The following is a 13,548-nucleotide window of genomic DNA, read 5'->3' as shown; positions in this document are numbered from 1 at the left end:
ACTATTGATCTGTCTTGCCTTGTGCTGTCCACACTGACTGGCAGCAGCTGTCCAGGATTTCAGACAAGGGGACATCCTTATCCCTACTTGCCAGGGAATTGAACCTGGAACCTTTCTTATATGCAAAGCAGATGCTCTCTCACTCAGTTTACAACCCTTGTTTTTTATAACTTGAAAACAACTCCCTTTTATAACTTTTATAACTCCCTTTTATAGTTACATGTGAAATTGTTGGCAATCCTCCCTCCAAGTTGATTAAGATTTGGTTGGATCACCTGGGAGCTAGATATGCCTGGAGTGTTTCTGTAGTTGTCCCAGTCTTATTTAAAATTCCTAGAAAATACCTTAAAAGTACATTAGTTCAATATCCATATTAGAGTTCTTGTACCTGATTGGAAGCTCTAGATCAGAACTGTACTTTTTTCTATGCTGGGGCAATTTCTTCAGCTGCACTTGAACGCACACACACACACAACCACACACACTTGTTAACAGATGTTAGTGTAGGAAAATAACCCTTGTAACACTGATTCTCTGGGACTGAAATGTAGTGCGACTCCAAACGTTGTGTATGCATTTGACAGGCATACCGTTTATTAAGCTTTCTTTCTCCATAATGCCATGTTGTTTTGCAATTTTGAACTTTGAAAGTATGAGAGTGGGAGTGAAATGTCACAAGTGCAGTGAATCCCATGCGGAAAGCACAGGATATTAGAATGTCAGAGTAAATTGTAAATTATTCAACACACACTTTCCCCTTATTTTCCTCCTCGGAGCAGTGACTGTGTCTGTGCTGAGGTGGAGTTGCAAATTGGACAGATGTATTATTATTTTTTTTAAAAGGCCTTGGCCTCATCTTGTGTCTTTTAACAGCACCTTGATCCGAGCAAATCTGAAAGTTTGGTGTACAGCAAACTGATGTTAAAAACCACAGCTACGGGTTAAAAACTGACAACTCTAGTGAGCCTTAACATATGATTAACAAAGATAATTTGCAGATCTGTACCAGTGCTCATTATGCTTCTGTTCTTGATGTATAGTGGCAGCAGCTGTACTGCCTTCATGGCATGGTCACTGCCTTTTGGGAGGGCAAGGCAGCCAGAACCGTCACTGATAATTGGCAAGGTGGCAGGGGTGGGTAACTTCCTCAAGAAATTAGCAATTTGAATCACTTTGCATTTAAAGAAAAAAATCTAACAGATTCACACCTTTGAAACAACATGCAAACCAAAACACTTTTTATTTAGTTATTACATGATTTGCATGTCAGATGTCTTCCAGCAGGAATGACAAATTTTGAGCAGTTGATATTTGATTCCCTCCCCCCCCCCCCCGTACAAAAAAACACAAACCTAAAAACAGTTCTGCAGAGTAATTTACCTCATGTTGTGGTCAATATGAATTAATGCATCTTTGTTTTGTGACACATTGGTTAAAAATTGTACATTCTTTTCCCTATGTTTTAGATACAGTGAAAAATGGACACTATCTCTTATATCAATTTAATGTCACCAATGTAAGTATATTTTCATTAGCATTAGAGATGTGATGACATTGCCCCCAAAATTGTCCTGAATGGAGTTTGGATCTGGTGTGCTTTCCACTATCTTAACTTAAGTTGGCCTAATTGACTTTGGCTTCCAGTGGTTGACTGGAATATAAGGACCTAAGTTGTTCAGGGCTTTGTATATCAGCACAGAAATCTTGAACTTGACCCAGTTATTTATTTTACTACAGTCCTAGACCGTAGCAATTTATCAGTACATAAATTTGGTTGAATTTAGAATGTAGAATGTAGAATATAGAATGGAGAAGAACTGATTGGAAGACACAGCACTCTGAAGTGTTAGACTGCTTCGGATTCATGACAAGCCAGGATGTACATTTCCACCTTCGCACCATGCTTGAAAATAGACAGAAAATTTACTATAATATTATTACTATTGATTTATTAATTGCCTTCTAAGCCACTGTTTCAAGGCTCAAACTTTTTTGATAATCACTGTGAAACGTGTCATCATTATTATAATTTTTTTAATGCTTCAGCTGGGAAACACTATTGTAGAGAAAATCCTAGAGAAATCAGTTTTGTTCTCTTTTCCTAACACGAAATCAGTGCGACTTACACAAGAGTACTAAACATACGCTCTCCATTCGTAAGGCAGTAATCCTATAAACACTTATCTGACCATATGTCCCATTCAACTCAATAGGGTTTAACTCTGAAGCGTGCAGTCTAAATTGCATTGATTTTCTTCTATAAGCTCTAGTGAACCACTGATTTTATAACAGCTAGATTTCAACTGCAGTTTCCCCCAAAATTTGTCAAACATATCATATTTAAAATCAGCAAAATGAAAATGATGACTTGGTGTTCATTTCTATGTTGCAGGACTTACTTTGGCCTTAAGATTACTCACAGAAAGCCACAGATATGCATAACTATAGTCGTTCTTTGTTGCAAGATTTCTGTAACAATATTGTCTGCATACCTTTTGTTTTTTCAGAATGTCTTATATATGACAGTGGCACAGAATGGCTATACAGATTCAAATACTTTCATATTTGATGAACTTAGAATCCTTGGATTGCCCTATAACGCCACAGGAGTGACGGTTACTTCAAATGGTGTGGTTCAGAATAAGAATCTCCAAGTCGCTTACAGCGCTGCAGATAAGGTAAATGTCTTTGAATAAACACATGGAAGTGAATCTCTTATGCTATGTGTTATATGGTGCTTAGGATCAGGTTACAGACAAATAGTAAAAGGAGCACCAACCATTGCTTTATGTCAGACATGTCCAACCTCAAGTAGGCTGTGATATTTTATTCAGCAGGGGTCAGCAACCTAAGGCCCATGGGCCACAAGCGGCCCATGGGGGATGTTTAACCGGTCCCCGAGCCACCCCCGAACCAAGCCACCCGCTCAGCGAGTCCCTGCACACTGCACTGTGCTAAACCCACTGACCCACTTCCTTCATTTCTTCTGTGATGTGTAATTATAAATTGCCACATTCTTAGCATCAGTGCATTCATATCAGGCATAGGCAAGCTTGGACCTCCAGATGTTTTGGGACTACAACTCCCACCATCCCTAGCTAACAGGACCAGTTGTCAGGGATGGTGGGAATTGTAGTCCCAAAACATCTGGAGGGCTGAATTTGCCTATTCCTGATCCACATCATTGGCTGCTGCTAAGCGGTAGGGAACTCATGAAGAAGAAGAAGAAGAAGAAGAAGAAGAAGAAGAAGAAGAAGAAGAAGAGGAGTAGTAGTAGTAGTAGTTTGGACTTGGTAGCCCGCCTTTCACTCCCCTTAAGGAGTCTCAAAGCGGCTAACAATCTCCTTTCCCTTCCTCCCCCACAACAAACACCCTGGGAGGTGAGTGGGGCTGAGAGATTTCAGAGAAGTGTGACTAGCCCAAGGTCACCCAGCAGCTGCATGTGGAGGAGCGGGGAATCGAACCCGGCTCGCCAGATTACGAGTCTACTGCTCTTAACCACTACACCACGTTGGCTTTCATTCTTATACAATTCTAGAGCATTAACTTTTATAAGCACCCCATAAGCAGCCATGCCCCACCATACTAGCTGTTCCTGGGTCACATGGTCTTTCCACAAATGCCTGCTGGATAGGAGTCCTTCAAAGAGTTCTGCACCTCTGTGGATTCGGTCACTTAAAGGCTGTTTCAAAGGTGGGGGGAATCCATTGGCCCTCTTGTTGCAGTCATAAATAGTTAGCACATGTGCATATATCATGCGCCCTTGATTCCCCCCCCCCCAAAAAAAACCCAATACATGTTGAACTAAGAAGCCAAGATTTGGATGGATATTGGTCTTCTGAATATTAATAGTCAGGGTTCTATTGCACAGTCATTAATCTCAAGGCAGCTTCCCACCTAAGAATTCCCACTCAAATGCAAATGGCAGCTGTTCCCCCAGGTTTATAATCCTTAGCTACTGCCTCTGCTTTGTCCCCTGCTATGTCTTATGCCTTGATCTGCTTCCCACAATGCCTTTCTTTGTGTGCTGAACTTTAGATTGTAACCCCCATAAAACAGGGTCCTCTCCTTTGCCACTTGTAAAGTATCAGGCACAAGAAATATGCGATAGATATATTCCAGTCCATATCTATAGTGGATTTAAATCTGTTATAGATACAGACTAGAATATACTGTATTTTTCTGTGTATAAGACTATTTTTTGGGACTCAAAGTTAAGAAAATGCACGGTGGAAGAAGATTGGAAGAAATTTAAAGACTATTTACAGAAATATTGCAAAATTAATGAATGTTAGAATGATGTTTGATTGAAGTTAAGTGGTTTCTAGCTGTAATGATATAAAAGAATATGGAAAAATTGGATTTTTAAATAGGTAAAAATTTAATGTTATAATATATTAAGATCAAAGATCAAGATAATAAGGAGGGAAAGAAATTGCTGAATTAACTAATTGAATTTGAACACAAAAAAGGGAGGTATGAGGAGGTCAGGGAAACAAGGATATGAATGTAAGGTATGGAAAGATTGATTTATAATTTTTTTCTTTTCTTTGTAAGTGTTTTTACTTTTTTATTCTGTATTTTTCTTGTATTTTTATTTTTGTCTTTTATTTTTGTATTTCTTGTTTTTATGTAATTCTTTTTTCTGAAACTTTAATAAATATTATTTAAAAAAAACAAAATTAAGAAAATGCACTATGCACTATCCGTGTATAAGACGACCCCTTATTTTAAACTTCAAAAATTTAGGAAAAAATATACCGGTAGTCTTATATATGGAAAAATACCATACCTATCCTATCTATCTATTTATCTATCTATCCGATGTTTTCATTTTTTATTTTTTTTATTAGTCGTTTCAACATGACATTTTATCCCCCCCAAAATACCATCCTTGAATCCCCCCCCCATTTTTTCCCTTTCCCCTCCCCAAAACATAACCCCTCTCCCCCCAGACTTCCCTCAGCTCCTCTCTCTGGTTTATCAACATATGTTATTTTCTGCATGTTAAAAAACTGTACAGATCCTTAATTTATCTATCTTAATTTATCTATCTATGTTATCAGTAAAAAAATTGTGAAAACTTTTAACCAACTTTTTATTGATGCTTTCATTTTTTAATAACTTTGGGATAATTTTTAATAACTTTGGGATATTTCATGGGAAGCAATTCATAAATGAAATATATATATATATATATATATATATATATATATACAGTTTTTATGCATGTGGCATTTACAACTTGGATTTTACTCTTCATTTTTGTAGGTTGCCACCATAACAAACCTTCAGCTTAAACTGGGAGAAGATCACAGAGTCTCCTGGGAACAGGTCTTCAGTGACAGTAACAGATTTGATTGTCATTTTGAGCCAGATGCAACAAAAGAAAAATGTGAGGCTCTTGGCTGTACCTGGAGTGTAAGTAGCACACATACAGTATAAACCCATATATGCTTTGATGATTAGGGGTGTGTTGGCCATGAGTACAGTGCACTGGTCTCAGTCCTTTCCCTTTTACTCACAGTCATGGATGTGAGAGAAGATGCCTCTTCAGACATCAAGTATGCCTGTCCCTCTTGTTCTTTCTCAACATCTTTCTGCATTTTTCTTGAAACTTATTTGGTACTGTTTTTAAAAAGATAAGCATTTCAGTACAATGGTGGAGGCTTGGTAAATAAATGTAGAAAGTGGCTTTGGCAACAAAATGTTTCAGTGTATCCACTATTTTAAAAGGAGCGCTCCTGTTCAGGGTTCCAAGAAGGCATTCCTTCCAAGCAGGGCATTCTTCTCTTTGTCCATTCTGCTCTATTTCTTCCCCTAACCCCAAAAGCGTTGTTCAACATTCCATGGTTAGCAGGTACGCTCAGTTCCCATCAGGTTATTGTTGTTGTTTGGTAGCTTCTTGCCTCTTCAGTTTAGTTTCCCTCTTGTTTCCAGATTGCCCAGTTTTGGCTACAGCCCCGGTAGCACTCACCACCTTGTTGCTATTAGAAGTGCTGCTGCTGATGTTTACTGCCCTTGCCAATACTCTCTTTTTTAATAATATTTTTTTATTAATTTTAACATATAAATTATAAAATCTACCACAAAACTTATCACTTATACAATCTTTTTGGACTTCCATCAGCACCTCTGATGATCCACCGTTTTAACCACTTCTTATGCATTTCTTAACTTTATATTGCCTTTACATCTCTTAACAAATCATCTTCCCCCTTGTCCATTTTTACATTAGTTCTAATAATACTCCTCACAAAATTTCTTGCAACCCTACAAACATCATCTGCTCTTCACAATTACTTTTCAAATAGTCCGTAAATTTACTGCAGTCTTCCGTGAATTTCTGGTCTCGCCGGTTTCGAATCCTTCCTGTTAGTTTATCTAATTCTGCATAGTCGCCCTTGCAAATATTCTCAGGCCCTGTTCACACAGCACTGTAACTACTGCAGCCAAGCTATCTTTGGCTGAGATCCAGCTAAAGTTTTGCTTTCTGGATTCCTCTTTGCTTAAGTGCGTGCTTAACTCTCCCTACTGAGAGGGATCCAATGGATTTCTTTCTGTTCACACCTCTGCTGCAGGCGACTCAGAATCTGCCATATAATTTCTCTACTGGGGCATAGTGGCTATGGGTTGAAGTAGATGAAACAGGGAGGCAAATGGTAAGACTCCTCCAGTGGGAGCCATAGAATCTGCAGACCTGGTCAAAACAGACTTGGTGAGCCATTTAACACCAACAAAGGGTTCTTAACAAACGAAAATAGGATTTGTTGCTGGAATTCACGGGGAGTATGGCTTCCAGTACTTCCTGGTTGAAAAAATTGTGTCTGGAGCTAATGAAAATATCATCTTCCATTCACCTCATTGGAGAGCCTGCTCTTGAGCATTTAAGCCTTATATACAAGAAAGTCTTTTCTCTCAACAGCCAGCTGTTGAACCTGTCCCATTCTGCTACTACCCATCCAATGATGGTTATACTGTTGAAGAAATTCAGTACACACCTTCCGGTTTAACGGTAAACCTTGGCAGAGGCAATGGACCTGTTAGACGCCCAAGAGTTTCTGTCACACCCATTGACACACTTCGCTTGGAGGTGAAATACCATGAGAACGACATGCTTCAATTTAAGGTAAATTTGAGGCAAATACCGCAGCTAGTTATCTTGAAACAATATGCCTGTGACTTTCGCATCAATCGTAAAAGCTTTTTGATTCATACTACTGGCAAAGCAGTTGTAACCTTGCTGGTTCCAAAATATGAAAGAGGAAATATATTCCCAAATGTTGCTGATGGTGCTACCCATCAAGGATTTCGAATTGTGTGCAGCTGTTCATCTGGCCCTAACAATGTTTCTCCTTTGCCCCGAAAAAGCAAAAGGAAGATTCTGTTGTTTTTAAAGAGATTTCCTATTATTAATGGGGCAGGGTGGGGGAGGGACAGGAAGATTCCAGCCTTGGGATCTATGTTCTGCAACATCTTTGTTCTAAGGAAGCAATACCCATTCCTCCTTGCAGATTTATGATTACAGTAACAAAAGGTATGAAGTCCCAGTGCCACTGAACGTCCCCAGCACTCCTGCAAGCACCTATGAGAAACGCCTCTATGATGTGGCAGTTCAGAACAATCCATTTGGTATTCAAATTAGGCGCAGAAGCACTGGAACAGTCATGTAAGTGGATGGTTGTACAACTGGGCAATGAATAGAACAAGTGTGAAAACAAACCAAGTTGTTCCCCAAGTTACTACAAAGTTCATGGGGTGGGGGGCAGAGATGTGGTTGTTGTTGTTGTTTTGCTTCTTTTCTCAAATGGCACTTACATAGATGGTCTTATTTTTACTTGCAGTGTATTTCTGCAATCACATGATTCAAGGGCTGTTTTCTGCAATAATTAGCACACGGCAGTTATATTTATTTAAGAAACTTCCCTACTGCTTATTATTATTATTATTATTTGCTTCTTAGCTAGCTCTGAGTATTTGACTTTCATCTATCCAATCGTCCACCAATTTATCTTACATGCTTATTTTTCACTGACTGACCTTTGAAAGGGTATGAACAAGCCACTTTATACAACTTTATTATCACGGCAACTAGCATGAACTATGAATATCATTCTTAAAACTGAATTTAGAAGGAGAGGGAATCAGGTGGATTGTTGCGTGCGTCACTGATCCTCCTGTGTCAATTCTCAAGGAAGTAAACAATATTAAAATACATATGAAAACCTTAGAATGTAAGCAAAAATGCAACCAAAAGACTAGGAGAGAGCTAAAATTATAAAACTATAAAATTATAACATACTGAGATATACCATCAGGCAAAGGCCTGACAGGATAAATGTGCTCCTTAAAGATCCCTAAATGTAATTAATGTCAGTGCTTCCCTTAGCTGAGAGGAAAGGTGTCTCCATCATATGGGCATCACTACAGAAGAGACTTTCCCTCTAGTGAAACTACCAGAAAGTGCTTTTCTATGGAGACACATAGCAGGGAGATTTAGGCTGGATCTTAAGCCTCTTCAGCCTTGTCATGTGATCTTGCAACTCAATGTAGACCACTGTTCTAGAGGCATGTTTTCTCTTCGCCAGGGTAAAGCAGAGCCCTTCTGCTGAATCTGGTGTAATCTGGATCTGGTTTAACTTCACACCTGAATTTGGATCTGGTGTGACTTTACTCCATTTTAACTTACACCAGCTTGCTTTACCCCCAGCTTCTTGTGTACAGGTTAGCTCCCTTAAAGGAGCAAAATTAACAGATTTGTCAATCCCCAGGCCAGAGGAAGACTGCTATGCATATTTGTTAGGATGTGACTTAATGCTTGCCACACCATTTTAAAGTCTAACTTTAGGCCCATGTCACCCTGGCTGCTGAAGGCAGAATATGGGGGAAAGTTGGGAGATTTAAAATGGTGATTGGTCATGGGAATCCATGGGGTTTGGTGGAGAATAGAGATGAGGGTTTAGATAAAGTTGGAAAAGTCTAATAGATTTCAGTGTACGTATGCTAGTTTTTAAAGAATGGGTGAACTGAGAAAATATTACTGTTTCTTGGTTAAAACCCCTAGAAGTGTTCTGTTCTCCTGTAAGCCTTTGGGTAAATACTTTGTGAACTGCAGTATTCACTCTGTTTCTTTTAGGATCAGCAGGAAACAGACTAAGCTTAGTTTAGCTTTTCCTCTCCATACCTGTCATCTCAAATGATCAGATAGCACAGAGAGACAAGCACACCATTAAGCAGACAGGAGCATCGCAGATATGTTATAGATCATCATAACCCTTTTCAGCACCATTGGTGCTTAAAATATTTCCCTCACAGGTTCTAAATGATTTCTGATTGTTCCTCCCACCTCTGCCACAACAGCTCATCTTTTTAAATTTGAAAAGAAGGAATGTTGATGTCTATACTTCCCCAGCCCCATCTCAACCCACTGTTTTGAGAATTGCTAAAATTAGAAGTACAGTACTGGTAAAATATTTGATGGGACTCAAATATTTTGTCACAGCCAGTTTTTAGGCAGGTCTACCTAGGTGATGAGCTTTCCTAAAGCTTTGTTCTGTTGGGGACACTATTTACAATTGTAGGTAGGTGAGTGTGACATCACAGGCCTAAAGGCTATTGATGTATCTGCAGTCTCCATGATTTTAATACTAGGCCTAGGAACACTACATCTTCCTGGGTTCTTGACATTCAGTATGTCCTGCTCTGCAGTGTGGCAAGGCTCAACTAGAATATAAGACAAGGTGAGGTGCAGGACTGGATACAATATGAGGCAGGGGGGGGGGGAAACTATTTTTGCTAGCCATGGTAGCCATTTTGTGGTGGCACCCACAGCAAATTTATCAAGATATGAGAACCAGCACCTCTTCTTCTTCTTTTCTTTTTTACCAGAAATAGCATGGTTGAGGCTAATTATGTTCTGAGAACCTAGGTCCCTGGGGAATGTGCCTAAGCTTAGCATCTAAATGAGGTTTGTTCTAAAGGAACATGGCTAAAATGGGGTCCTCCAGAAGTTGATGTCATATTACCACTGACCTTGTTTGGAGGGGCTGATGGGAAGTGGAGTTCAACAGTATCTAGAGGGCAACATGTTGGCTAGCCCTGTCAAGGTTCGAATTTCACACATTGCTCACCATGAATCACTGGGAAATGACACATCATCAGAATACTCCAGGACTTCACTGAAGTCCTTCTCAGACCACGACTATCCAAAACAGAAGAGGTGTGAAGTTCAACACCCACCCCTACCACACATGTCAGCTACTATACAATATCTGATATAGTTTCATTATGCAAAACAGAAGTGTGGTGACAAGGGCATGGGAGGAAGATTGAAGGCAAACTCTGAATCATCCTGAAGGCACAGTGGAACCCTCAGAGAAAGTTGTATCAACACAAATCTAGAACCTAATATTAATTAGCAACATTTCTTGAGGGAAAAATATATGCATAACAGGGTAGGCTTGTCCCTCTTTACCATTGATAGTGTGTCATAGAGGCCTTGTGGAATGAACTGATCAACCATAGCTAATAAATGCCCATTATGATATAATCACAAAGGTTTTTCCATCACTGTAACATTGAGTGTCGCAATATCCGATGATCAGCAATGACATCCCCCCGCCTTCACCCTGCAAATGTTCTGAAACCTTGCCATCCTCATATATGAAATATAATCCAGTCTGCTTTCTACTTCTTTCTAATGAAAACTGCTGAATATTTTGATTGCAGTTGGGATTCTCAAGTACCTGGCTTCATCTTCAGCGACATGTTCATTCAGATTTCAACTCGCCTCCCTTCGCAGTACGTGTATGGGTTTGGTGAAACAGAGCATGCTCACTTCCGACATGAGATGGACTGGCATACTTGGGGGATGTTTGCAAGGGACCAGTCTCCCGGGGTGAGTTCATTCTTTTACCATCTTCATTACAACGTCCAGCTAAAAAGATCAGGATGTGTTGAATCTGGACTGAATTAGTTGGACTTGCGTCCAAATAATTAGGCCACAGTCCACCAGCTCCTTACACCAGGCTGGGATGAAAGGCAGTGAATGGAGTGGAAGCATTCTTCCACTTGCTTTTGCCAGCTCAGCTGCCAAACATGCACAGAGTCTCCACCCAGGGCACTCTGAGGAGGTAGGTGGGGTTGAGGTGATGCCCTGGGATTGGCTAAATCCCAAGCCACTCTTTAAGCTGGTGCTCCCTGACATCGGTCTAATTTGGACCCAATCACTGTGCTGGTGTGCTCCCAGAGAAAGGCAACATTTTCTATAAAAATAATACCAAAGGGAAATTATTATGATTGTTGTTGTTATTATTATTATTATTATTATTTCTATATACCTGCCATATAGATGTTACAGCCACTGCTAATGGTGAGTCCCACCCCTCACAATTTCTGCTGCCAGTGGTTAATCTGGAGAGGCACATGGCTGTGGTAGTAATACACAAGAAATCTAGCATCAACAGAAGTTTACATCAGTCCCATGTGCTTAGAATGCACTGTGAGCCACCACAGAACCTTGGATGTGTGCATACTTGAGCTGCATGAATGTTAGAGAGCACTACAGCTCAATCCTAGTATACATTGCGCACACAGATGTACCCCCACACTTTATCCCCTCTCCCCTGGCCCCTAAAAATTAAACGTTTTAAGAAACTTTCATTTTATATGTATTTTTATGATAGTTTTCTGCTTGAATGATCTCAGCTCATGGCAAACTGAAGGCAGAATATGAGAAAAAATTGGGAAATTAATATTTACCTTGTTGTGATCTTGAAATGTGTAACCCTTGCTGACATGTGTAGAAGCATGCTGGGGAGAAAATCAATTGGCCAAGGTGTTTGCTCACAGCATGTTATTTTCCCTCCACGATTACAGTACAAGCTTAATACTTATGGAGTTCACCCCTTTTACATGGGCCTAGAAAATGATGGAAATGCTCACGGAGTTCTCTTGCTGAACAGCAATGGAATGGGTAAGTCGCCCTTCATTTTTCTGAAAACGTTGCATTTCTGAATCACAGTTTGTCTCAGGTTGACAGGTGTATGGCCTGTGAGCCATGCCAGTCCCCAACCTGACTTTTACAGTCCCTTTCCCCCATGCTGGAATGAGATCTTGAGTTGGTGCCTCTTATTTGGCAAGCGCCCTGCCTGTTTACATATTGGCAGCAGGGGTGGTGGAGACAGTGGCAGAGCCGATCCGAAACCCCTTTCACTGTGCCCACGCTGCACTGAACTCCTTGATATTGGTTATAGAGAGCTCAACCTTTTGGTTTCAGAAAGCAAGGGCACCAACAGCGCAAAGGTTGGTGCAACATCCATATTTCAAGTTAAGTCAGTCTCCTGTGACTTGGTCAGGAAACAGTATTAGCAAACACAAAGGTTATTTGTGGAAGTCACAGGCTAATTCTTAACTGGCAGGTGCCCCTCCCTTAAGAAATGAGAGATTGGCTCATTCCCTGAGAACTCTAGGGAGTTCTCATCGATGGGAATGCCCTTGGGGCCCAAGTTATTTTTAGCCAGCCTGCTGGAGCAGGTGGGGAAGAGGGTTATTTTGGCAATTACTGGTCATTTTCATTTCCTGTTTATGAATTTCCAGAGGTAAAACTCCAACCAACTCCTGCTTTGACTTACCGTACTATTGGAGGGATCTTGGACTTCTATGTAGTTTTGGGACCAACTCCAGAACAAGTGGTTCAGGAATACACTGCAGTAAGTGGTTCAGTAATATATCTGAAACTATCTTACAAAGCCTATACTAAAGATACTATCATTTTGCTTCTTTTTTTTTTGCCAGAGTAAGGTAACGCAAATATCATGTTTTTAATTTTCTTATTTCTAGCTCATTGGACGTCCAGTCATGCCACCGTATTGGAGTCTGGGATTCCAATTGTGCCGCTATGGATATGGAAATGACACAGAAATCTCCGATCTTTATGATGCAATGAGAGCAGCTAAGATCCCCTATGTAAGTTGTGTGTAGACATGACCATTCATTCATTCTGTTTTAATCCTGCCCTTTTGCTTAGGGCAGTAGGTTCCTTCCCCTACCTGTTGTCGCCTCAGCAACCATATGAATTAGGTTAAGCTGAGAGATAATTGCTAGGTTAAAGTTATCCAGCAAACTGCATGATAAGCAGGTATGTAAATTGGGACTCATAGTGATAATATTCTCTTCATGGTGAGTGTCAGTGGTGATAGTCCATAGAATAATTATTTGAACAATCATAGGAATTGGGAAAATGTACATTTAGGTTGTGACTCTTAAGAAAGAGTCAGCATTTCTATATATGAAAAAATTAAGGTGCCTTAGAATAGTTAGCAATGAAGCTGACAAAATGGAGGACTACCCTGGATTCACTCCTGAGTCAAGGCAAGACCTGGTGTGAGATTAAGTGTCAAAGAACTACTTGAGAACAATGGCCACAATGCTATCCAATTCTACAAGGTGTGACCGGAAAGTTCAGTGAATGGTCACAGAAATCTGACAGTGAGAAATATTCGAACATACAGGCCTTCAAAGCAGGCCCCCCTCTGATACAATGCACCA

At 40.1% G+C, this 13,548-nt stretch overlaps 1 protein-coding gene across 1 annotated transcript in view; it reads left to right on the top strand.

Annotated features, from left to right (window-relative positions):
* SI (sucrase-isomaltase) overlaps positions 1–13,548 on the top strand; it is a 144,880-nt gene that overhangs the window by 48,805 nt on the left and 82,527 nt on the right. Inside the window, exons 23-31 of the mRNA XM_083503737.1 lie at positions 1,467–1,516; positions 2,508–2,678; positions 5,272–5,421; positions 6,926–7,129; positions 7,515–7,669; positions 10,729–10,897; positions 11,878–11,974; positions 12,598–12,710; positions 12,841–12,966. Coding sequence (XP_083359863.1) covers positions 1,467–1,516; positions 2,508–2,678; positions 5,272–5,421; positions 6,926–7,129; positions 7,515–7,669; positions 10,729–10,897; positions 11,878–11,974; positions 12,598–12,710; positions 12,841–12,966 — 1,235 coding nt within the window. The remainder of the gene's footprint in view (positions 1–1,466; positions 1,517–2,507; positions 2,679–5,271; positions 5,422–6,925; positions 7,130–7,514; positions 7,670–10,728; positions 10,898–11,877; positions 11,975–12,597; positions 12,711–12,840; positions 12,967–13,548) is intronic.

Source organism: Podarcis liolepis (genome assembly GCF_965112155.1).
Source record: "Podarcis liolepis genome assembly, chromosome: 5".
NCBI lineage: Eukaryota > Metazoa > Chordata > Lepidosauria > Squamata > Lacertidae > Podarcis > Podarcis liolepis.
The sequence above is the reverse complement of the archived record's forward strand: the minus strand, read 5'-3'. Positions and strand labels throughout refer to the sequence as shown.